This window comes from Oncorhynchus clarkii, chromosome 20, assembly GCF_045791955.1.
Source record: "Oncorhynchus clarkii lewisi isolate Uvic-CL-2024 chromosome 20, UVic_Ocla_1.0, whole genome shotgun sequence".
NCBI lineage: Eukaryota > Metazoa > Chordata > Actinopteri > Salmoniformes > Salmonidae > Oncorhynchus > Oncorhynchus clarkii.
Window position 1 is genome coordinate 21,591,393 of NC_092166.1, and position 24,825 is coordinate 21,616,217.

Sequence of the window (24,825 nt, forward strand, 5' to 3'; positions counted from 1 at the left end):
CCTTTCTACCTCAACTGTTGTCACAAATAGCTTTACAGATATGGGGCCTAGTGGCCAGGGAAAAACTCCCAAAGGGAAGACACCTAGAGTGGGACCAGCCTTGGGGAGGGCCGGGGGGTGACCAGTCCATTTCTGGCTGTACAGTGAGTAGTTTATTTTTTTGTGTGTGGTTCTGTTATATTATTTATGTCCCTGTCCCACTCTTTGTAAATATTTGTTACCCACTAGATGGCGCTAGATAAGTATTTTTTATATTTACCGGGGACCTATCACAGCGTATGCCTCTCCCTTAATGCTCATTTACAACATTTGAAAAAGTGGGGGATGCTACATTTGGCATATTAATTCAATTACTTTTCTTGACTTTAGAAATATCAAGTTGTACCTCACAAGTGAGGTAATTATTTATATTTACTGTAGTCCTAGCTTTTAACTGCAGACTACTAGAGATGTGTAGTCCAATAATAGGACTTAGTTAAAGCTCCCTCTAGTGGCAGAATACACGGGTGTTTAGACTCAGAGATCCCGTACTGAAGAGCGCGAGACCAGAGAGGAAGACGGAAAAAGAGAGGCTCGACTGCGCCCAAAATCTGTCCGCGCGAAAATGAGAGTTAAGCAGACCAATTTGGGGAGTTTTTGTATGGGGGCAATGAGTGTCGAATTTGTTGAAAATAAAAGTGAATTGATATTTTGATAGGTCAGGCTTATTTGATTGAATTGAAATTTGATCATGCTTAGGTTGTTACAAGTGTACCGATTAAAGTGTAATGCGCGTGACATTTGGATAAAACATTTTTTCATATCGGAGTTGTGACTTGTTCACACGCGTATCTGCCCTCTCATTGGCTAGAATGTTCCCATCTGATCTCGCCTCCTCCCGCCTGCCTTTCGCCTTTGTGGACATATATTTCCATTGTTAGAGCGGCCAGTCGACCATCTTGTCAATATAATGATAATCTTCGGCGAGAGAAAACTGCTATAGACTCCTTTTTTGTCTTCATAGCCACATTAAAACGTAACGGACTGTCGGAATTAGGAAGGTAGAAGATTTACTACCCTATATTTGCCCTCCGTAAATAATCAAACAATGAGGCATTCAGATCTCCCATGTCTGTTAAATGGCAAAACGTTTTGATCAATGTGTCTGCACGAAAAATGAAATGACCGATTTATATAATCAGAAATAAATGAAACGCACTCCAGGCTTTATTAAGTGGATATTACGTGCCTTTTAACGAAAGAGAGCAGGTTTTCGTGAGGACTTTTTGTTATTTCATTTTTTTAAATGACATTTACAGATTTCATGTAAAAAGGTTGCTGCAACAACAAAGACCATGCATTCATAGGAGAGGAGGATTGCTTGCTACCTTAAGGTAAGAATAAATTATATTTCATTTGTTCATCACATTTCGTTCTTTAGTTTTTCTTGCATTTTTACATTTAGCCTGCCATTTGGATTATTCTTTATTATCCTATACATCTGCATTTATCAACATGTATATGTTTACTGGTGGTTATTGATGTTTTATTGTACAATTTGCTTTGTTGTCATGCACATTTTGCTGAAGCATGCTGCTGCTAGACCCGCCATTCTACATGCATTTGCAACATCCCTTTTTTCAAGTGATCCAAACGTTCGACATTATTTCAACAAGCTGAAAGGTCCTTTGATCAGCGATGGAACGATCCACCCGGGCAGCATGCAGTGAAGCTCTCATTCTGCCAACTGTTATCTAGTTAGTTATAAGATGTTGACAAGTTGCTCAAATTATTATTTACTATCTACATAATAACTCACGAAATACAGAGCTATTTCTATACGGCTGTTTTCATCTAGCTCTATAGGCAACAGTTAAACTCAAGTGAGATCAAGATGCAGCCTACATTGTTTGCTGAAGTTTTAGGCTACAAGCTATATAGCCTACATAGTGTAAGTAGAGATCGCTATATCTTGATCAGAAACTGGTTTTCACATCAATGCTATGTATCCTCAGCTTAGTTTTCCATGTAAAATGTACCCATTTGGAAATGCTTCTGTGTTATCATTATGTGCATTGATGCGATAGTGTTTGTAGGGCAAAACTGATCATGGATGCATTCACTTCGCTGAACTCTTATTTTGTACAAGTGGTTTCACTGACCTCACTTCAGTCAGTCAATGACAGGGTCATGATGAACTTTTCCGGGCTCAGGATAAATGAATGGAACCCACAATAACAGTGGTGGAAATGTGTTTTGCACAGTTGGGCTACTTTGCTCCAATTATATCCCTCCTGATGATCATAAACAAATCACAAAATAATCAGGAATAATATGTTGAGCACTATCTGATTTTGGTTTGTGCACCCTGTTGCAGTGGCCTTTGTGTATAGCAATGAATGTGGTCCATAGCTTGAGAGCCCACCCTCCAGGGTGGCCAAAGCCACAGAGCGATTTGTATTATTCTGTACGTAAATCTGAGAATCCCCATTTGGTATGATAAGTTACGTTTCGTATGGTATGTAACAAATTACAATTTGTACAATATGCTACTAAATTGCAAAACGTATGATACAGCTGAAGTCGGAAGTTTACATACACCTTAACAAAATACATTTAAACTCCGTTTTCCACAATTCCTGACATTTAATCCTAGTACAAATTCCCTATCTTAGGTCAGTTAGGATCAACCCCTTATTTTAAGAATGTTAAATGTCAGAATAATAGCAGAGAGAAGGATTTATTTCAGCTTTTATTTCTTTCATCACATTCCCAGTGGGTCAGAAGTTTACATTCACTCATTTAGTATTTGGTAGCATTGTCTTTAAATTGTTTAACTTGGGTCAAACATTTCGGGTAGCCTTCAACAAGCTTCCCACAATAAGTTGGGTGAATTTTGGCCCATTCCTCCTGACAGAGCTGTTGTAACCGAGTCAGGTTTGTAAGGCCTCCTTGTTCGCACACACCTTTTCAGTTCTGCCCACACATTTTCTATATGATTGAGGTCAGGGCTTTGTGATGGCCACTCCAATACCTTGACTTTGTTGTCCTTAAACCATCTTGCCACAATTTTGGAAGTATGCTTGGAGTCATTGTTCATTTGGAAGACCCATTTGCGGCCACACTTTAACTTAACCGATGTCTTGAGATGTTGCATCAATATATCCACATAATGTTCCATCCCTCATGATGCCATCTTTTTTGTGAAGTGCACCAGTCCCTCCTGCAGCAAAGCACCCCCACAACATGATGCTGCCACCTCCGAGCTTCACAGTTGGGATGGTGTTCTTCGGCTTGCAAGCATCCCCCTTTTCCCTCCAAACACAACGATGGTCATTATAGCCAAACAGTTCTATTTTTGTTTCATCAGATCAGAGGACATTTCTTCAAAAAGTACGATCTTTATCCCCATGTGCATTTGCAAATCGTAGTCTGGCTTTTTTATGGTGGTTTTGGAGCAGTGGCTTCTTCCTTGCTGAGTGGCCTTTCAGGTTTGTCGATATAGGACTCGTTTTACTGTGGATATAGATACATTTGTACCTGTTTCCTCCAGCATCTTCACAAGGTCCTTTGCTGTTGTTCTGGGACTGGTTTGCACTTTTCGCACCAAAGTACGCTCATCTCTAGGAGATAGAACGCGTCTCCTTCCTGAGCGGTATGACGGCTGCATGGTCTCATGGTGTTTATACTTGCGTACTGTTGTTTGTACAGATGAACGTGGTACCTTCAGGCATTTGGAAATTTCTCCCAAGGATGAACCAGACTTGTGGAGGTCTACAATTTGTTTTCTGAGGTCTTGCCTGATTTCTTTTGAGTTTCCCATGATGTCAAGCAGAGGCACTGAGTTTGAAGGTAGGCCTTGAAATAAATACACAGGTACACCTCCAATTGACTCAAATGATGTCAATTAGCCTATCAGAAGCTTCTAAAGCGATGACATAATTTTCTGGAATTTTCCAAGCTGTTAAAAAGGCACAGTCAACTTAGTGTATGTAAACTTCTGGCCCACTGGAATTGTGATATAGTGAATTATAAGTGAAATAATCTGTCTGTAAACAATTGTTGGAAAAATTACTTGTGTCATGCACAAAGTAGATGTCCTAACCTATAGTTACCTCTAGGGGTTAGGTTTAAGGGTTAAGGTTAGGGGAAGGGTTAGCTAAAGGGTTAGGCTTAGCTAACATACAAGTAGTTCCAAAGTAGCTAAAAAAGTAGGTTGTAGTTGCTAATTAGCTAAAGTGGTCTGTGATGAGATTCGAACGCACAACCTTTGGGTTGCTAGACATCTGGATTATATGACCACCCATCCACCCCAACCAACCACCCTCCTTTTTTTTTTTTTTGTCTTAATAAGTAACTTTCTATCTTATGGAACCATAACAAACGTAAGATGTCATACTAATTTGAGGGTCCTGTATTTTCGTGTACTATGTTACGTCTAGTTTATGTGACCAGTCTGTGAAAGCAGGTTAAGGAAGTGACTACTTCCTTAGGACTGCCATTCACTTAATGCTACTTGTTTCTTACACAACTGGATAGCCAAATATCCAGTTGTGTAAGAATTTGGATATGTGTTTGATAGACCCTTAGCATACTTGAACTAATGACCGTGCACGTTTAAAGTTTAAATGAATTACATTTGACTTCCGTGTAAAGAATAAGCCAGTGCTTTGTTCCTAGGATGCCTACAATTGAAATGTTGATTGTTCCTGGCAATTTGTTTGCGAAGGAGTGTTCTATTCTTTCAGGTTAATTCAATGTTGAGTTTTGTTGTCATGGGAACAGCCAGACCTGAGCAACAAAGGTGGCAGTTGGAGAGGACTGCTTTGCTCTATAAATTGACATGGTGTTTTGTCTAAAACCCAGCCTATTCAGAGCTGTAAATTGTGTTTCATTCAAAATCTCAAAGGATGTGTCCTTGCATACATTGATTAAACTACAGTCTGAGAGCGAGAGGTTCACTTTAAAATAAGGATAGTGTGGATCAATACAGATAGGAGTAATCATTAATTGCATTGTATTGCAAAGCCCAATTTTTTCAAACCAAATTATAAATGACGGCATGGCACTTAAAAAATATGTGCTATTGTAGTTATTGTTTGGTTTGTAAAGAAACACTTTTTAGCTCATTATAGACATACAGCCCATAATGTCCCCTATCGGTGTTGTAGTAGATTTTAGTTTGTTGCTGTAGTGTGTAACAGAGAATTGAAAACTGCCCAAAACCTACCCTGAATCCCAGGCTGTCCCAATAAAACCTTCCCTCCACCCAAGCACTTCATTTATTTTTTGGCTCTGAGGCCAAATGAGCAGCTCGATCTGAGGAAGCAGAGAGAGAGGCAAGGCAAGGCAAGGCAAACCTATATTTGATGGTGGAGAGACTTTAGAGCTTAGCAACTCTGGAGCATGGCCACAGAGGCCTTCTGTGTAGGCTATGTATTGAAATAGGCTAGCTACACACTGTGAAGATAGCAATCTCAATAGAAATATGGTAGAAATGCTTACAATCTCATGTAATGTATAATCAACATGTCATAATCAGTAATGTGTAGCACATGAAAGGAAGCACAGGGGTGATGTGATACCCCCTTGCACAGAGCAGAGATCTGGTGCATCCTACTGTCATTGTAGATGAATGTAATGTTGTCCCTTGAGTCAAAGCCAGCAGAACTGTATAGTACTGTACTATCATAAGAACCTTGGTGGGAGAACATCATGGGAATGTTCTAGTACAGTCAAATCAAATGTATTTATATAGCCCTTCTTACATCAGCTGATATCTCAAAGTGTTGTACAGAAACCCAGCCTAAAACCCCAAACAGCAAACAACGCAGGTGTAGAAGCACGGTGACTAGTAAAAACTCCCTAGAAAGGCCAAAACCTAGGAAGAAACTGAGAGGAACCAGGCTATGAGGGGTGGCCAGTGCCGGGTGGAGATTATAACAGAACATGGCCAAGATGTTCAAATGTTCATAAATGACCAGCATGGTCAAATAATAATAATCACAGTAGTTGTCGAGGGTGCAGCAAGTCAGCACCTCAGGAGTAAATGTCAGTTGGCTTTTCATAGCCGATCATTAATTAAGAGTATCTCTACCGCTCCTGCTGTCTCTAGAGAGTTGAAAACAGCAGGCCTGGGACAGGTAGTACGTCCGGTGAACAGGTCAGGGTTACATAGCCGCAGGCAGAACAGTTGAAACTGGAGGAGCAGCACGACCAGGTAGACTGGGGACAGCAAGGAGTGGTTGACAGTCGTGGCCAACAGTTTTGAGAATTAAACAAATATTAATTTTCACAAAGCCTGCTGCCTCAGTTTGTATGATGGCAATTTGCATACACTCCAGAATGTTATAAAGAGTGATCAGATGATTTGCAATTAATTGCAAAGTCCTTCTTTGCCATGCAAATTAACTGAATCCCCCAAAAACATTTCCACTGCATTTCAGCCCTGTCACAAAAGGACCAGTTGACATCATGTCAGTGATTCTCTTGTTAACACAGGTGTGAGTGTTGACAAGGACAAGGCTGGAGATCACTCTGTCATGCTGATTGAGTTCGAATAACAGACTGGAAGCTTCAAAAGGAGGGTGGTGCTTGGAATCATTGTTCTTCCTCTGTCAGCCATGGTTACCTGCAAGGAAACACGTGCCGTCATCATTGCTTTGTGCAAAAAGGGCTTCACAGGCAAGGATATTGCTGCCAGTAAGATTGCACTTAAATCAACCATTTATCAGATCATCATGAACTTCAAAGAGAGGGGTTCAATTGTTGTGAAGAAGGCTTCATGGTGACCAAGAAAGTCCAGCAAGCGTCAGGACTGTCTCCTAAAGTTGATTCAGCTGCGGGATCGGGGCACCAACAGTACAGAGCTTGCTCAGGAATGGCAGCAGGCAGATGTGAGTGCATCTGCACGCACAGTGAGGCGAAGACTTTTGGAAGATGGTCTGGTGTCAAGAAGGGCAGCAAAGAAGCCACTTCTCTCCAGGAAAAACATCAGGGACAGACTGATATTCTGCAAAAGGTACAGGGATTGGACTGCTGAGGACTGGGGTAAAGTCATTTTCTCTGATGAATCCCCTTTCCAATTGTTTGGGGCATCCGGACAAAAGCTTGTCCGGAAAAGACAAGGTGAGCACTACCATCAGTCCTGTGTCATGCCAAGAGTAAAGCATCCTGAGACCATTCATGTGTGGGGTTGCTTCTCAGCCAAGGGAGTGGGCTCACTCACAATTTTGCCTAAGAACACAGCCATGAATAAAGAGTGGTACCAACACATCCTCCGAGAGCAACTTCTCCCTACCATCCAGGAACAGTTTGGTGACGAACAATGCCTTTTCCAGCATGATGGAGCACCTTGCCATAAGGCAAAGGTGATAACTAAGTGGCGCTGAGAACAAAACATCAATATTTTGGGTCCATATCCAGGAAACTCCCCAGTCCTTAATCCCAAAGAGAACTTGTGGTCAATCCTCAAGAGGCGGGTGGACAAACAAAAACCAACCAGAAGTTAATTGACAGCATGCCAGGGTGGATTGCAGAGGTCTTGAAAAAGAAGGGTCAACACTGCAAATATTGACTCTTTGCATCAACTTCATGTTGTCCATGTCAATAAAAGCTTTTGACACTTATGAAATGCTTGTAATTATACTACAGTATTCCATAGTAACATCTGACAAAAATATCTAAAGACACTGAAGCAGCAAACGTTGTGGGAAATTAATATTTGTGTCATTGTAAAAACTTTTGGCCACAACTGTACAATGGTAGAGCTTTGTTGATGCATAAATAACCTTGTTTAGTATTCAGATATTTATTTAATTTCTGGCTTGAATATTTGGCATGTAGCCTATGAATAATATTTGATTGGGATTTGATAGTAGAAGCATCACAGATCTTCCTTGACAAGAGTGTCTATCCATTTTCCATTAGTTGAAATGTGAAACACGCAGTGTTTCTGACAAGGGTCAGCAGACTGAACTGTGCGTGTGCTCTGCTCCACAGTGTTGGTGGTAACCGGGCATGAGTGTGAAGTCTGATATCTGGGATCCTCTCCTCCAGCTGTGAGAACATGTCTGTTATGTGGTGTTACACAACATGGATTATTAAGGGTTGTTCCCCTTAAATGGCATCACTCTCTTTACCCCTCTGTGTTAATCTGTGTTGAGATGAGGGTGCTGGTGAAGGAGAATGATTTGGTTTTATTATTCTGAGTCAGTGTATTGGTATTGGCCACCATGGCCAATTTTTTCAAACCAAACTATTCATGACTGCATGGCACTTAAGAAATATGTGCTATGATAGTTATTGTTTGGTTTGTAAAGAAACCCTCTTTCTTTACAAACTCCTAGTAATACCTCAAGCCCAAGTATCCACACAACTTTCCTTTCCAGAAATAAAATATATATTATTAAATATATCTTGTTTGTACAGGGCTGTTAGTCTACCCCCCCCCCCCCCCCCCACCCCCCCCCCCCACCCCCCCCTGTGTGTGTGTGCCAGTCAGAAGGTGAGGGGTGTTCCTTTCTCAGAGTGGTTAGCATGAGCATAATGTCATTCCAGGCAAGAGGGCAGTGACACACAGTTTGCCCTTCACACCCCGTACTGTCTTTGTTTATCTAGTCTTTAGTCTCTTAGTCTTTTGAAAAGCAACACCTCTGACTCCTGTAGGACTGACTCTATGGGCCTTGAGCCAACAATGTGACGTTACATTTTACACAAAGCTATGCCAATTTGGACCAATAGTCTTATTAGATGTTCTGGAAAATGTGTTGTTTTAGCGTGATGTCTCGCCTTGTGAGGTGTTGATTTACTTAATGTTTGTTTTTGTATGCCTCTATGAATGCAGAATGCTGATGTAAGTCTATGAGCTTATATACATTGGTGGCATATCATTGAAGCACATTATTACACTGAAATAATAGCTCAAATGCAACGTGTTATTCTTTAGAATAATATGCCCCACTCCTCCTTTACATTTTGTACTTTGCACGTTTTGTAAACCAACACACACTGTTCTGTTCTATTCTATCCTATCCACACCCATATCAGGTGGTGACTCACTGCATAATGGTGGAATCAATTTTCAACAATCTTTTTTTATAAATCTAGAGATCTCATGCAATCAGGAGTATGTGGACATTTCGATCAAATCTACTCATGGTATTTTGAGTGACTCAGATCTCTGCAGGGCCTGTGTTTTGATGTGTTACCAAAACAGTGTCAATCCTTGTGTTTAGGAATGACTCCTGCCAACACATTTTCAATTACACTGCATTGTGTACAATGATTTACAGTGGCTTCAGTAAGTATTCACACCCATTGACTTTTTCCATATTTTGTTGTGTTACAGCCGGAATTTCAAATGGATTACATGTATATGTTTTGTCACTGCCCTACATGCAATATCTCATAATGTCAAAATGGAATTATGTTTTTCAACATTTCTACAAATTAATGCAAAATGAAAACCTGAAATGGCTTCAATCAATAAGTATTTCTTATTGCAAGGAGTAAAAATGTGCTTAACAAGTCACATAATAAGTTAAATGGACTCACTCTATGTGCAATAATAGTGATTTTTAGTAAACATGATTTTTGAATGTGACTACCTCATCTATGTCCCCCGCACATACAATTATTTGTAAGGTCCCTCAGTCGAGCAGTGCATTTCAAACACAGATTCAACCACAAAGACCAGGGAGGTTTTCCAATGCCTCGCAAAGAAGATCCAGGTGTGGAAAGCTCTTAGAGACTTACCCAGAAAGACCCACATGTGTAATCCACAGGAGGTTGGTGGCACCTTAATTGGCGAGGATGGGCTAGTGGTAATGGCTGGAGCGGAACAAGTGGATTGTATCAAATAAATACATCACCCACATGCCATTCCATTTACTCTGTTCCAGCCATTATTATGAGCCGTCCTCCCCTCAGCAGCCTCCACTGGTGCAATCAACTCCAAAGGTGCTCCTACAAAGTATTGACTCAGGGGTGTGAATACTTATGTAAATTAGATATTTCTGTATTTAATTTTCAATAAATGTGCAAATGTTCTAGAAACATGTTTTCACTTTGTCATTATGGGATATTGTGTGTAGATGGGTGAGAGAAAAAAATATGTAAAGCATTTTGAATTTAGGCTTTAATACAACAACATTTTGAATAAGTCCAGGGGTATGATTACTTTCAGAAGGCACTGTGTCTATATACACTAGATTACTGACAGGGGGCGCTGTGTTGAAGCCACCACACCTCCATCTTGGCACTCCCCCACCATTGTAAAACATACCTTATATTTACAAAAGTATATGGACAACACTTTAGAATTAGTGGATTCGGCTATTTCAGCCACACCTGTTGCTGACGGATGTATAAAATTGAACGCACAGCCATGCAATCTCCATAGACAAACATTGGCAGTAGAATGGCCTAACTGAAGAGCTCAGCGACTTTCAATGTGGCACCATCAAAGGATGCCACCTTTCCACCAAGTCATTTCGTCAAACTTCTGCCCTGCTAGAGCTGCCCCGGTCAACTGTGTTGTTATTTTGAAGTGTAAATGTCTAGGAGCAGCAACGACTCAGCCGTGAAGTGGTAGGCCACACAAGCTCACAGAACGGGACCGCCAAGTGCTGGAGCACTTAGTGCATTCAGACCCCTTGACTTTTTCCACATTTTGTTACGTTGCAGCCTTATTCTAAAATGGATTAAATAAAACATATCCCACGTCAATCTACACAATACCCAATAATAACAAATCAAAAACAGGTTTTTAGAAACGTTTGCAAATATATTACAAATTATGCGTCCTGTTTCCATTTATCCTTGAAATGTCTACAACTTTATTAGATTCCACCTATGGTAAATTCAATTGATTGGACATGATTTGGAAAGGCACATACCAGTCTACATAAGGTCCCACAGTTGACAGTGCATGTCAGAGCAAAAACAAAGCCATGAGTTCAAAGGAATTGTCCATATCTCTAGACCTGAAAATAGCTGTGCAGCAACACTCCCCATCCAACCTGAGAGCTTGAGAGCATCTGCAGAGAAGAATTGGAGAAACTCTCCAAGTACAGGTGTGCCAAGCTTGTAGCATCATACCCAAGAAGACTCATTGCTGTAATCTCTGCAAAAGGTGCTTCAACAAAGTACTGAGTAAAGGGTCTGAATACTTATGTAAATGTAAAATTCTGATAAATGTTTTGATATTTTTTATAAATTAGTTAAAAGACATCTAAAAACCTGTTTTTGCCTTGTCATTATGGGGTATTGTGTGTAGATTGATGAGGGGGGGGGGTAAATTATTTAATACATTTTAGAATAATGAAAAGTAACGTAAGAAAATGTGTAAAAAGTAAAGTGGTCTGAATACTTTCCGAATGCACTCTATATATTTATTATTATTATATATTTTTTAAACAAAACTTTTTTTCACAAAACTAATGCACTGGGCCTTTAATCAGCCTTTATTCGAGAACCGATAAAGCCCCTCCACCCCTAAACTACGGATATGATTGTATATGGTAATTAATACAAAACATTACAGCATTGCTACTGTCTTTACTATGCTATAAACATGATAATCAGTCGTCATTGTCACACGACACATATACAGTGCCTTCGGAAAGTATTCAGACCCCTTGACTTTTTCCGCATTTCGTTACGTTACAGCCTTAGTCTAAAGTTGATTGAATAAAAAAAAAAACTCAGCAATCTACACACAACAACCCATCATGACAAAGTGAAAACAGGTGAGAGATTTTTGCGAATGTACTTAAACTACAAAACAGAAATACCTTATTTACATAACTATTCAGACCCTTTGCTATGAGACTCAAAATGGAGCTCAGGTGCATCCTGTTTAATTGGTCATCCTTGAGATGTTTCTACAACTTGATTGGAGTCCACCTGTGGTAAATTCAATTGATTGGACATGATTTGGAAAGACACACGCCAGACTATACAAGGTCCCACAGTTGACAGTGTATGTCAAAGATAAAACCAAGCCATGAGGTCGAAGGAATTGTCCGTAGAGCTCAGAGACAGGATTGTGTTGAGGCACAGATCTGGGTAATGGTACCAAAACATTTTTGCAGCATTGAAGGTCCCCAAGAACACAGTGGCCTCTAACATTCTTAAATGGAAGACATTTGGAACCACCAAGACGCTTCCTAGAACTGGCCACCCGGCCAAACTGAGCAATCAGGGGTGAAGGGCCTTGGTCAGTGTCACCTCCAGAACCTGATGGTGATACTGAAAGAGCTCCAGAGTGCCTTTGTTGAGATGGGAGAACCTTCCAGAAGGACAACCGTCTCTGCAGCACTCCAAAAACAAAACAATTAAATCAATTTTAGAATACGGCTGTAACGTAACAAAATGTGGAACAAGTCAAGGGGCTTGAATACTTTCCTAAGGTACTGTATTTTGTGCACCCTATTTTACTGCACAGATCATGTGAGAGAATTTACCTCAGCACTGTTATCAACGTAAAATGTGATTCTGTGAAGAACATCAGAAAGATGTAAATCCACCCATACATTTCTTTCCCCTCATTGAGCATATAATGTACACTGAGTACACCAAACATTACAGACACCTTCCTAATATTGAGTTGTACCACCTTTTTGCCCTCAGAACAGCCTAAATTCTTCGGGGCAGGGACTCTACAAGGTGTCGAAAGTGTTCCACAGGAATGCTGGCACATGTTGACTCCAATGCTTTCCACAGTTGTGTCAAGTTGGCTGGATGTGTTTTGGATGGTGGACCATTCTTGATACACACGAGAAACTGTTGAGCATGAAATCCAGCAGCGTTCCAGTTCTTGACTCAAACTGGTGCGCCTGGAACCACACTGCCATACCCCGTTCAAAGGCACTTCAATATTTTGTCTTGCCCGTTCACCCTCTGAATGGCACACATGCATAATCCTTGTCTCAATTGTCTAAAGGCTTAAAAATCATTCTTTAACTTGTCTCCTCCCCTTCATATACACTGATTGAAGTGGATTTAACAAGAGACATCAATCAATAAGGGATCTTAGCTTTTACCTGGATTCACCTGGTCATGGGAAGAGCAGGAACTCATAAATGCATGGGGACTTGTTTGTTGGAAACTGGCATATGACACAATGTTAAAGCTTTTTTTGAATCATTAGCCTACGTTTTAGATTGATTGTTAGACAGATTTATACATTTGGTAAAACACACTAGCACTGCATGGTTTGTATGTTATTGAGGTGTCAAGCTAGAAATGCTCGAAGGCTACAGTTTTGCCCAATTTTATCAAGTGTAGCATATCTAATGCATATTTGATGAGGCCATGAGGGCTGGTTGGTGGGTTGCGCTAGGGCCCGTGGCCTTAGAGTAGAGCAAAGAGAAACTAGTGCTCGTCTAGGGTCCTACCAAAGTGTTTCCCCTTTAAAACGCAGCATTTGGAGATCTCCATCACAGCAGGGATGCTGTAACACATTTCTCTGTCTGACAACCTCTCATTACCATTTGAAAAATAATATAAAGACAGAAGTAACATAGTCACTCATCTATTAGTTCTTCTTTCAGCATCAGCATTTCCCCAGCTGTGTTGACAAAAACGATTAAACAGTGAAGTTCTACTGCTTAAAGGCTATACTCTAAATATCTACTACTTAACCGTCTCTCTGCTGCTTAGGATTTGCCTTTGCTTTATATCATTATGTAATGTTACATAAAAAAATGTCACCACTGAGTATTGTTAATCTATATGTCTCTTTACTAAGAAGTCAGCCACAAATCCTTGGTTTACGTTGGATCGCAAAAAACTCTGCAAGTGATGACTCACCTAATATTGGCAAATAAGTTGTCATGATTTGGGGCTACTGCTCTGGCTCTGTGTTAAGGCTTGTTTTAAAGCAGGGTTGGGCAAACATTTTGAGAACACATTGGGAAATTCATATTTCTTTTGACTGATTTGTTCAACAAAATCAATTTGCGGGCCAGATAAAGGGCAGTTATTTAAAAAATATACAGGACCATTATCATTTCTACATAGTTTCTATACAGTTTTAGGCGTTCAACTGTGGCCTGTAATGTTTTTTTAAGCCAAAATAATAATTTCAAAAAAATTGCAAAATCAACCACCCCTGTTCTAAAGTTGATACACATCCATTGTAACATTACTGTATAGGCCTAAGACAGCTGTGACTGATTACAGTAATGTATGTAGAGTGGAGGTGACACCACAAATAAAAATGAGAGGGATTAAAAATCTGCTGCCAAATATGCTGATGCCAATAAAGTGGTAAACAACTAATACTGGCCGTTATCATTGTGTTGTTTATGGCTTAGTTTAGTCTTAATATAGCTGTCACAGGGGAGATGGGTCTGGTAGAGAGACTAACTAGCCCATAATGAATTATGCACCGACAGATTAACTGGGCGCCACATCAAGAGCCAGCACACTATTAAAATTTGAACATACATGCTGTACACATTTATTGCCACCATATTTCCAGGACTTTACTTTATTGGTGTGTCGGTTTAATCTAAAAGAGTTCTCAGCATCCATTTAGTGTCCAAGGGATAAGTTTAGTGTCCAGGGGATTTAGTGTCCAATATGGAATTAAATATTCACTAGACACCACCGTTTCTAAACAAGCATCTTGGTCCCATGTTGATATTCTCCAATGCTAAGGCCTGGTTTGCACTGCACATATAGGCCACCGTGTACGTTATGTAGGCTTGTCTTTAATGTTAGTGAGCAAACTGATAAACTAGTGTTTGGGCTTTCAAAAGGCGAATTAAGCAATAAGGCCTGAGGGGGTGTGGTATATGGCCAATATACCACGGCTAAGGGCTGTTCTTAAGCACGACACAACGCAGAGTGCCTGGATACAACCCTTAGCTGTGGTATAATGGCCATATACCACACCCCCTGAGGTGCCTTATTGCTATTGTGGACTGGTTACCAACTTAATTAGAGCAGTAAAAATACGTGTTTTGTCATACCCGTGGTTTACGGTATGATATCAGCCAATCAGCATTCATGGCTCGAACCACCCCGTTTATAATCTGTTTTTGACGTCATGCTGGTTAACAGTGTGGTGCAGTATCTGTCATAATTGAGTCTTAATGTAGAGATGAAAAGGCATCTAAAGCTTTCACCAACTAGCCTTGTCCTCTATGAGGTCAGTCTCTTTCTAATGAATATTTTAGTATTAGTACTGGACTATTGCACTTTGAAACAGCATTTGCCATTCAAATTGAAATAGAGGCTCTTCGTCAAGTCAGTTTACCACAGAACTTGGAACTACACAGGTCAGTCAAATAATTAATAATTTGGTGGGTGCTTAGATTTGTTCTGTTTTACACATGCACGAGTGTGTATTATACGTATGTGTAAAATGGAAATGTGTTTTTTTGCATATCCCAACTTCCCCTGAGACACCTTTGGAGATTGGGGTCACGGCCAGGGTCAGCCATTATCAATGGCGACCCTGGAGCAATTAGGTTTAGTGCCTTGCTCTGAAGGGCATATTGGCAGATTTTTCACCTTGTTGGCTGGATAATTCGAACTAGCGACCTTTTGGTTACTGACCTAACAGGTAGGCTACCTTAATTTGACCAGTTTCTCACAGCAGGAAAATAATCCTACAGCAACAGAAAATGTGAATTATTGTGTGGATTTTGATGAATTAAAAATGTTGTTGATATGTTTTTAGTTGGGGCAAATGGAAATTAGGGCAAATGGAAATTAAACTTTAGAAGCATTTCAAACCTTGATTACACAACAAGTTTGCTTTCCTGCGGTGCAGGACATTTTCTGCAACAACAGGGTGATCAAATTAAGATCCTACGTCTATGCGCCATCTAAAAACCCCTCATTAAACACACACCACCACTGTATTGTTTTTGTGTGCTTGTCTCTGAGAAAATCAATGAGTGAGACCCGGCCTGGTGAGATAGAGTTGGGTCTGACATTGACAGTGGCGTTCCATCCCACCGCCCTCCCTCCACATTGCACCTGGGTAATCTATCTGCTAGACTAGAGCCAGGCAGTCATCTTTGATATCTGGTGCTTTCCCCATGATGTTTCCACCTGTGATTCTGCCAGGGGAGAGAACAGAGAGTCCAGTCAAGCCATTTTATTATAAATGTTTTTCAACATTCAACGTTGTTGGGTGGAGTAGGTTGCTTTTGGTTTATTCCTTGATGTTTATTTTCTTGGAAACATGTACATTGGGGCACAAAAGTATTTAGTCAGCCACCAATTGTGCAAGTTCTCCCACTTAAAAAGATGAGAGAGGCCTGTAATTTTCATCATAGGTACACTTCAACTATGACAGACAAAATGAGAAGAAAAAAATCCAGAAAATTCAATTGTAGGATTTTTAATGAATTTATTTGCAAATTATGGTGGAAAATAAGTATTTGGTCAATAACAAAAGTTTATCTCAATACTTTGTTATATACCCTTTGTTGGCAATGACAGAGGTCAAACGTTTTCTGTAAGTCTTCACAAGGTTTTCACACACTGTTGCTGGTATTTTGGCCCATTCCTCCATGCAGATCTCCTCTAGAGCAGTGATGTTTTGGGGCTGTTGCTGGGCAACACGGACTTTCAACTCCCTCCAAAGATTTTCTATGGGGTTGAGATCTGGAGACTGGCTAGGCCACTCCAGGACGAAGCCACTCCTTTGTTGCCCGGGCGGTGTGTTTGGGATCATTGTCATGCTGAAAGACCCAGCCACGTTTCATCTTCAATGCCCTTGCTGATGGAAGGAGGTTTTCACTCAAAATCTCACGATACATGGCCCCATTCATTCTTTCCTTTACACGGATCAGTCGTCCTGGTCCCTTTGCAGAAAAACAGCCCCAAAGCATGATGTTTCCACCCCCATGCTTCACAGTAGGTATGGTGTTCTTTGGATGCAACTCAGCATTCTTTGTCCTCTAAACACGACGAGTTGAGTTTTTACCAAAAAGTTATATTTTGGTTTCATCTGACCATATGACATTCTCCAAATCTTCTTCTGGAGCATCCAAATGCTCTCTAGCAAACTTCAGACGGGCCTGGACATGTACTGGCTTAAGCAGGGGGGCACATCTGGCACTGCAGGATTTGAGTCCCTGGCGGCGTAGTGTGTTACTGATGGTAGGCTTTGTTATTCTGGTCCCAGCTCTCTGCAGGTCATTCACTAGGTGAATGTTGGTTCTGGGATTTTTGCTCACCGTTCTTGTGATCATTTTGACCCCACGGGGTGAGATCTTGCGTGGAGCCCCAGATTGAGGGAGATTATCAGTGGTCTTGTATGTCTTCCTAATTTCCTAATAATTGCTCCCACAGTTGATTTCTTCAAACCAAGCTGCTATTGCAGATTCAGTCTTCCCAGCCTGGTGCAGGTCTACAATTTTGTTTCTGGTGTCCTTTGACAGCTCTTTGGTCTTGGCCATTGTGGAGCTTGGAGTGTGACTGTTTAAGGTTGTGGACAGGTGTCTTTTATACTGATAACAAGTTCAAACAGGTGCCATTAATACAGGTAACGAGTGGAGGACAGAGGAGCCTCTTAAAGAAGAAGTTACAGGTCTGTGAGAGCCAGAAATCTTGCTTGTTTGTAGGTGACCAAATACTTATACAATGTGATTTTCTGGATTTTTTTTCTTCTCATTTTGTCTGTCATAGTTGAAGTGTACCTATGATGAAAATTACAGGCCTCTCATCTTTTTAAGTGGGAGAACTTGCACAACTGGTGGCTGACTAAATACTTTTTTGCCCCACTGTACATGACATATACGGATACTGTGATTTGCTTCTCATTTCCTGTGTTGGGCCTAATTTACTTAAATTTACTTAGTGTGAACATAATGTAATGTTGTTCCCTGGCCCTCCCACAGGTGATAGAGTGAGGCAGCGTGCAGCATTTGTCCTGGCCAGCCCAGGCCCAGGGGTGTGACCAACCGAGCGGATGCCCTAGACTGTGCGGCAGGGGCGGCAGGCTCAACCATGACTCGGCTGATGTTAGGCCGGACCCTGGAGCGCATCTGCAAGGCTGTCCTGCTGCTCTGCCTGGTGCACTTTGTCATCATGATGATCCTCTACTTCGACGTCTACAGCCAGCGCTTTGACCAGATCTTCAGCCGCTTCAACAACGGCCGCAACGCCAGCCGCAACGGACACCACTACTACTACAACCTCAGCCGGCCCAACGCCACCTTCGCCAGCTACCTGGCCACTGCAGACCAGCTGCTGCCCAGCGCACGACCTGAGGGAAATCACACGCCACCAACTACCAAACCTATACCACCATGCCCGGAGATACCACCTGGTCTGGGTAGGTGATGATCCCCCTTTACACTAATGACTAATGAAGTAGTACATTTTTCACATTAGGGTGCCGACCCAAACCATATTCAAATCAATTCAAATTTGATTTGTTAAATGCTTAATGAACAACAGGTGTAGACTAACAGTGAAGTTCTTACTAACTTACAATGCAGAGAGAAAGAAAATGGAGAAATAATAGAAGTAATAATAAATACACAATGAGTAACAATAACTTGGATGTATACACGGGGTACCTGAATCAAATATAATACAATGGCATTTGTCACATGTGCCGAATACAACAGGTGAAACCGTGAAATGCTTACATGCGAACCCTTAACCAACATGCAGAGTTTAAATAAAGTAAGAAAAATTTGCTAAAGGAAAAATAGTAACACAATAAAATAACAATAACGAGGCTATATACATGAGGTACCGGTACAGAGTCGAGGTAATTGAGGTAATACGTGCATGTAGGTAGGGGTAAAGTGACTATGCATAGATAATAAACAGAGAGTAGCAGCAGCGTATGTGAAGAGTGTGAAGGAATGTGAATGTATGTTTATGTGTGTGTGTGGCGTCAAAATGCATGTGTGTGTGTGTGTGTTGAAGTGTCAGTGTAGTATGTGTGAGTGTGTAGTTAGAGTCCAGTGAGTGTACATCGAGCCAATGCAAGAGAGTCAGTGAAAAAAATGGTATTAAATCAAAATAAAATAAGGGGGCCAATGCAAATAGTTCAGGTAGCCATATGATGAACTGTTCAGCAGTGTTATGGGTTGGGGGTAGAATCTGTTCAGGAGCCTTTTGGTCCCAGACTTGGCACTCCGGTACCGCTTGCCGTGCAGTAGCAGAGAGAACAGTCTATGACTTGGGTGGCTGGAGTCTTTGACAATTGTTAGGGCCTTCCTGTGACACCGCCTGGTATAGAGGTCCTGGATGGGAGGAAGCTTGGCCCAAGTGATGTACTGGGCCTTACGCACTATCCTCTGTAGAGCCTTGCAGTCTGATTCCGAGAACTTATTAAACCAAACGGTGATGCAACCATGCTCTCGATGGTGCAGTTGTATAACTTTTTGAGGAATCGAGGTCCCGCGCCAAATCTTTTCAGCCTCCTGAAGGGGAATACGCGTTATCGTGCCCTTTTCACGACTGTGGAGCTCTCGACCCGCTCCACTACAGCCCTGTTGATGTGAATGGGGGCATGCTCGATCCTCTTTTTCCTGTAGTCCGCGATCAGCTCCTTTGTCTTGCTCACGTTGAGGGAGTGGTTGTTGAGTCTCTGACCACCTCCCTATAGTCTCATTGTCGCCTGTGATCAGGCCTACTACCGCCATGTCACTGGCAAACTTAAGGATGGTGTTGGAGTCGTGCGTGAACAGGGAGTACACGATGGGACTAAGCACGCACCCCTGAATGGCCCCCGTGTTGAGGGATCCAGCTGCATAGGGAGGTGTTCAGTCCCATGGTCCTTAGCTTAGTGATGGGCTTGGAGGGCACTATGGTGTTAAACGCTGAGCTGTAGTCAATGAACAGCATTCTCACTAGGGCTGCCCCCGACAAAAAAAAAGTTGTCTGTCCTTTGACCAATCTATTGGTCAACATTTTGTGTATTACTCAAATCTACTATATGCACTGAGCTTGTCTGATGCTTTAAGCGCACTGTTTGATGAAATAATTAAGACACTCAAATGACTAGAGGGAGCCCGAAGAACTGCTCTTAGGCCTACAGCTTGATTGTGGTTATACAACATTTACATTTTAGTCCAGAGCGATTTACAGTAGTGATTGCATACATTTTTCATAAGTTTTCAAACTGGTCCCCAGTGGGACTCAAACCCACAACTCTGGCTTTGCCAGTGCCATGCTCTACGAATTGAGCCACACTGGACCCAAGGCTGCTGTACTAAGCCTACTAATGATAATTACATGACTTATTATTATGATCAGGAAACTTATTATAATGATGATCATAATAATAATAGTAATAATAACAATAAGAAGAAGATCAAGAAAAAGGGAGGGTTGTTGTTACTAAGGGAAGGGAAAGGGGGATACCTAGTCAGTTGTACAACTGAATGCATTCAACTGAAATGTGTCTTCCGCATTTAACCCAAGCCCTCTGAATCAGAGAGGTGCGTGGGCCTGCTATAATCTACATCCACGTCTTTGGCGCCCGGGGAACAGTGTTGTTATTATTATTATAAATATTCTTTTTCAGACAATTTGAAACAGTGTAAACAACACTAAATAAATTAGAAATAATACCAGAGAGGCTGTTCTAATGGGAAAAAGAGTGGAGAGCCTTTATTACAGCATAGAAAAGATTAAAAACAGTTGAATTTGTGAAATTGTTTATTCGACATGTTGTGTTTGCGTGAGACCTTGGTGCTCATGGAACCAGTAGGCTATTAAACAAACACTCAAAGAGGCAACAAAAGCTAGATCTGTCGTATTTCTGTAGATACAGTATACATGTACTGTACATGGATGATTTATAAAGACAGGCTCATTTCACACTTAGGCTATTGATTATAGACTTAATTAAGTTGGAATTTCTTCTCTCCTCACTTTTCTTTGTCAATTAAGGCAAGGGCTGCTGCCTCCTCCTCCATTGTTCAGAACACCAATATGCTGGATAACTTTGCTAATATGCACATAGCAACATGGTCTAGGAAAAGGTGCCAAGTCAACAGCGCACTGTGTTTCAGAACCCCGGACAGCAACCACTATCCAACACAGGAGAAAATGCATTTGTTATAAAGTAATATTATTTTTATTAGTGTTGCACCATTGTTCTTACGTAATATAACCATATATAATTTCAGTAGCACAGACTGATGGACTGTGCCATTCCCACAGCCTCCATAATGGATTAGTCCACTCAGACAGGCGCGAATCAGACAGGTGTCTTGTACACCATTCATTTTAAATTTATTTTTGCTACTGATCGGCTGCTGATCGACTAAAGAAATCTTGGTCAACCAACAAACTATCGACCAAACAATTGACCAGTCGACTAAATGGGGTCAGCCCTAATTCTCACGTAGGTGTTCCTTTTGTCCAGTTGGGAAAGGGCAGTGTGGAGTGCAATAGTGATTGTGTCATCTGTGTATCTGTTGGGGCAGTATGCAAATTGGAGTGGATCCAGGGTTTCTGGGATGACGTTGTTGATGTGAGCCATGACCAGCCTTTTAAAGAATTTCATGGCTACAGATGTGAGTGCTACAGGGCAATAGTCATGTTTAATGTTGTATTTATGTGTTTAATTTCTTTGTACTTTTACCCCATTTTCTCTCCAATTGGTAGTTACAGTCTTGTCCCATCCCTGCAACTCCCCTACAGACTCGGAGGCGAAGGTCGAGAGCCATGCGTCCTCCGAAACATGACCCTCCCAAGATGCACTGCTTCTTGACACACTGCTTGCTTAACCCGGAAGCCAGCCGCACCAATGTGTCAGAGGAAACACCATCCAGCTGGTGACGGAGGTCAGCTTGCAGGCTCCCGGCCGCCACAAGGAGAACACGATGGGACAAGTAAATTCCGTCCGGCCGAACTCTCCCCTAACCCGGATTACTCTGGGCCAATTGTGCGCCTCCTCATGGGTCTCCCGGTCACGGCCGACTGTGACACAGCCTGGGATCAAACCTGCGTCTGTGATAGTCATACTTTTTTACATTGTCCTACTGTGGCTTTAACCAGGCCAGCAAACTAATTACAGCTTATAATCATTATTCAATCTGAAAAAGTGGATTTGGTAACGGTTAATTACTCTAATTAGTATAGTGTGTAGTAATCTGAAAATAGATGAATAGAAGACCTGCATGTCTTCGAGCAGCAGACTCTCTCTGGCAACCACTTTCCATTCTAAAACGTGGTGGATGGAATGTTTTCTCCAATTACTGTAAAAGCTAGTGTTTCTGTAGGATTTTCTGTCCCACCCGGGTGAAACATACAATGGGTTTCACATCAGCACTCTCCCCTGTAATAGTTCATCTAAAGAAACACCTGTAGTCCAAATTAAAGTATAACTGACAAACACAACAGTATTCTTTCAAATACAGGAAAACACAGTCAACTAAGATATAGTTGTGTGGCGTTTGAGTTATTCCAATGCTTTCAGGCTTCCAGCAGACTTAATTTAAAGCTATTGCAATACTAGTTACCTTAGGAATAATTCCTTCATATTCACTACAATGTCATTGTGAGGCCTTTCCTGTTAATTATGCAATCATACAGTATATGCATGTGAGCACCAGGCCTTTGCCACGCAGCTCCTGCTAATGAGTTTTAAGTAGAGCTGGAGAGGGAGTTGTGGGCAACCAACTTTTTATCTCATGTGCATCCCTATTATTTATTTGGGTTGAGGTTTCCACTGAGTTTTCGGTTGTTGACTGAGATGTCTTTGGGAGCCACATCAGAACTTCTGAGGGGTTGCCATTCACTCCGCAGACAAGCACGCACACACCCCCTCCCACCCGACCTCAATTAGTGGTTGATGGACTTGCTCTAAAGCCTGTTACAAAGCATGGGCTTAACCGCAATCCATATGTATGTCAAATAAGAGAGCTCCAACGTTGACTTTCATTCGTTACCTCATGTTATGTCCATCTAGATAGATGCAAGCTTCGAGCTGTGTTGTGTTGTTCTTGTCGGTTTACCTCAGCTTCTCTCAGATAATCACTTTCCTAAAGAAATGTCTCCCTGGAGAAACTGCAGTAGTTAGGCTTAAGTAGCTTATCTACTGTTGTCTGGGTGGTTTGTTTTAATGACCCCACTATGACAGGCTCAAAGTGGAAAAAATGAACAAGATGATTGGCTTATCAAGTTGTGGCTGAACTGTTCTTGCTGAGCTCAGCATATTCGGAAAGTGTTCTCACACTTTGTGGATGCTTCCGTTGACCAAGTATCATGGATCTATAGTTTGGGCCTGAATACAGAAATGATTACTGTTTATGCAAATTATGGTAATTGAACCAACCATTTCAAATGAATAAATATGTTTATCTTTACAAGTCCAGTTGATAGCCTACATTTTTGGATGGAGAAAGAATGTGTTGTCGTCAACCAATTTCCCAAATCAGAATAAGGGTTCATTATAGCCAGATTAATTTGAATCAACTATTCATAGTGTACATCATGCATTGTATTACCAGGCCTCTAATTTGACTATTTCTATTGAATTAGATTTGATATAGTGTTGCAACTGCCTGCTCTTTCCCTAGCATGGAGTGAGAGGAGGCTGCATGGTGTTGTGCATCATGGCCTGCCCAGGTAGCTAGCTGCCTCCCTGCCCTGCCTCTCCTCTCAGTGGAGTAGGTGCCTGGGTGCAGAATACCTCTGTTTTAGTCACAGCCTGGTGCATATAGATAGATGGTGGTTGAGGGTAGAGGTAGGGATGGAGGCCCCAGGGAGAGGAGGCCTTGGCCAGGGGAGATATGGGAGACTCCAGCCTCCCAACCCAGCTGACTGGTGCTACTTGTTTTGGAATGGACGCCCACGCCCTCCCCCATCTCAGCCTTCTCTTTCTCCATCTCCCTCTCCCTGTCTCTCTCTCTCACCCGACTCTCACACTCTTATTTCTCTCTCTCTTTCTCTCTCTCTGTCTCTCACGCTCTTATTTCTCTCTCTCGTGGGCGAGGAGGAATTAATGGCAGTAAGTCAGCTGTCAATACGGGTCTGCAATCTCCACAACCCCTAACGACCAAATTAAGAAATTGTAATGGCAAAACGTCTCTTCTCCACGAGGAAGGAAATATCTGTCATGGTGGCAGTATATTGGAATATTTGGACCACAGAGTTGTAGAGAGAGCAGTGTTTTATGATTGCTGGAATAGTACCCACCTAGTGCAGTGCTGGTGTTTAGCCCATGTTAGGGTTGGTGTCCAACCCATAGGTTGATTAATTTATCTTTTTTTCCCGATAATGCCGTCAAAACCCCTTAACTCATATGTTGACATGGTTTGGAATAGATGGGAAAGAGTGAGTTGTCTACTTTAGGTTAAAAACTGAACTTGAACACACATCTACAGTATCCTCAATGAGCCTTTGTGCTGAGGTTGTCATAAGTTGGTCTGCTCCTCCTGTCTTCAGAAGCTCAGAACCACTGATCTGTGTAGAAAGAGGTCATACTTCCCTGCTGTACTAATACTAAGACCAGTCTTAGTGCCACTGGGCGCTGGACCAACCTTAATGTAGCATGCTGCTGGGTTGTCACTTTGCCCCAATAGAGGAGACAGCTCTACTCCTTTTCCCTGGCTTTTCATTTGGATTTCTCCTCGTGGGATCACACTGCTGTGGAAGTGTTGCTTTCTAAAAGGAGGAGCACAGCTCAGAGAGAGAGAGAGGGTAAAGTTGATGCTATGGATGGCTGTTTGCTTAGCACATACAGTAATTACCAGGTCTGGGGATGACATATAGCCTATATCTACTGGGAAGTCAGTTGAACGAAGCTATTACACTGCTTTGAGAAAGGACACCGTTGTACCGGAATGTCTACCTGCTTCCATCAAATCCAAATAAAATAATGGACTTTTTCTGTGCTTACACAGT

General features: G+C 41.7%; 1 protein-coding gene across 1 annotated transcript in view; it reads left to right on the forward strand.

The window, feature by feature from the left end:
• The first annotated feature begins 915 nt into the window (after positions 1-915).
• Positions 916-24,825, forward strand: part of LOC139377326 (beta-1,4-galactosyltransferase 2-like) — a 131,440-nt gene continuing 107,530 nt past the window's right edge. Inside the window, exons 1-2 of the mRNA XM_071120347.1 lie at positions 916-1,373; positions 17,847-18,283. Of these exons, the coding sequence (XP_070976448.1) occupies positions 17,956-18,283 (328 nt within the window). The 5' untranslated portion in view covers positions 916-1,373; positions 17,847-17,955. The remainder of the gene's footprint in view (positions 1,374-17,846; positions 18,284-24,825) is intronic.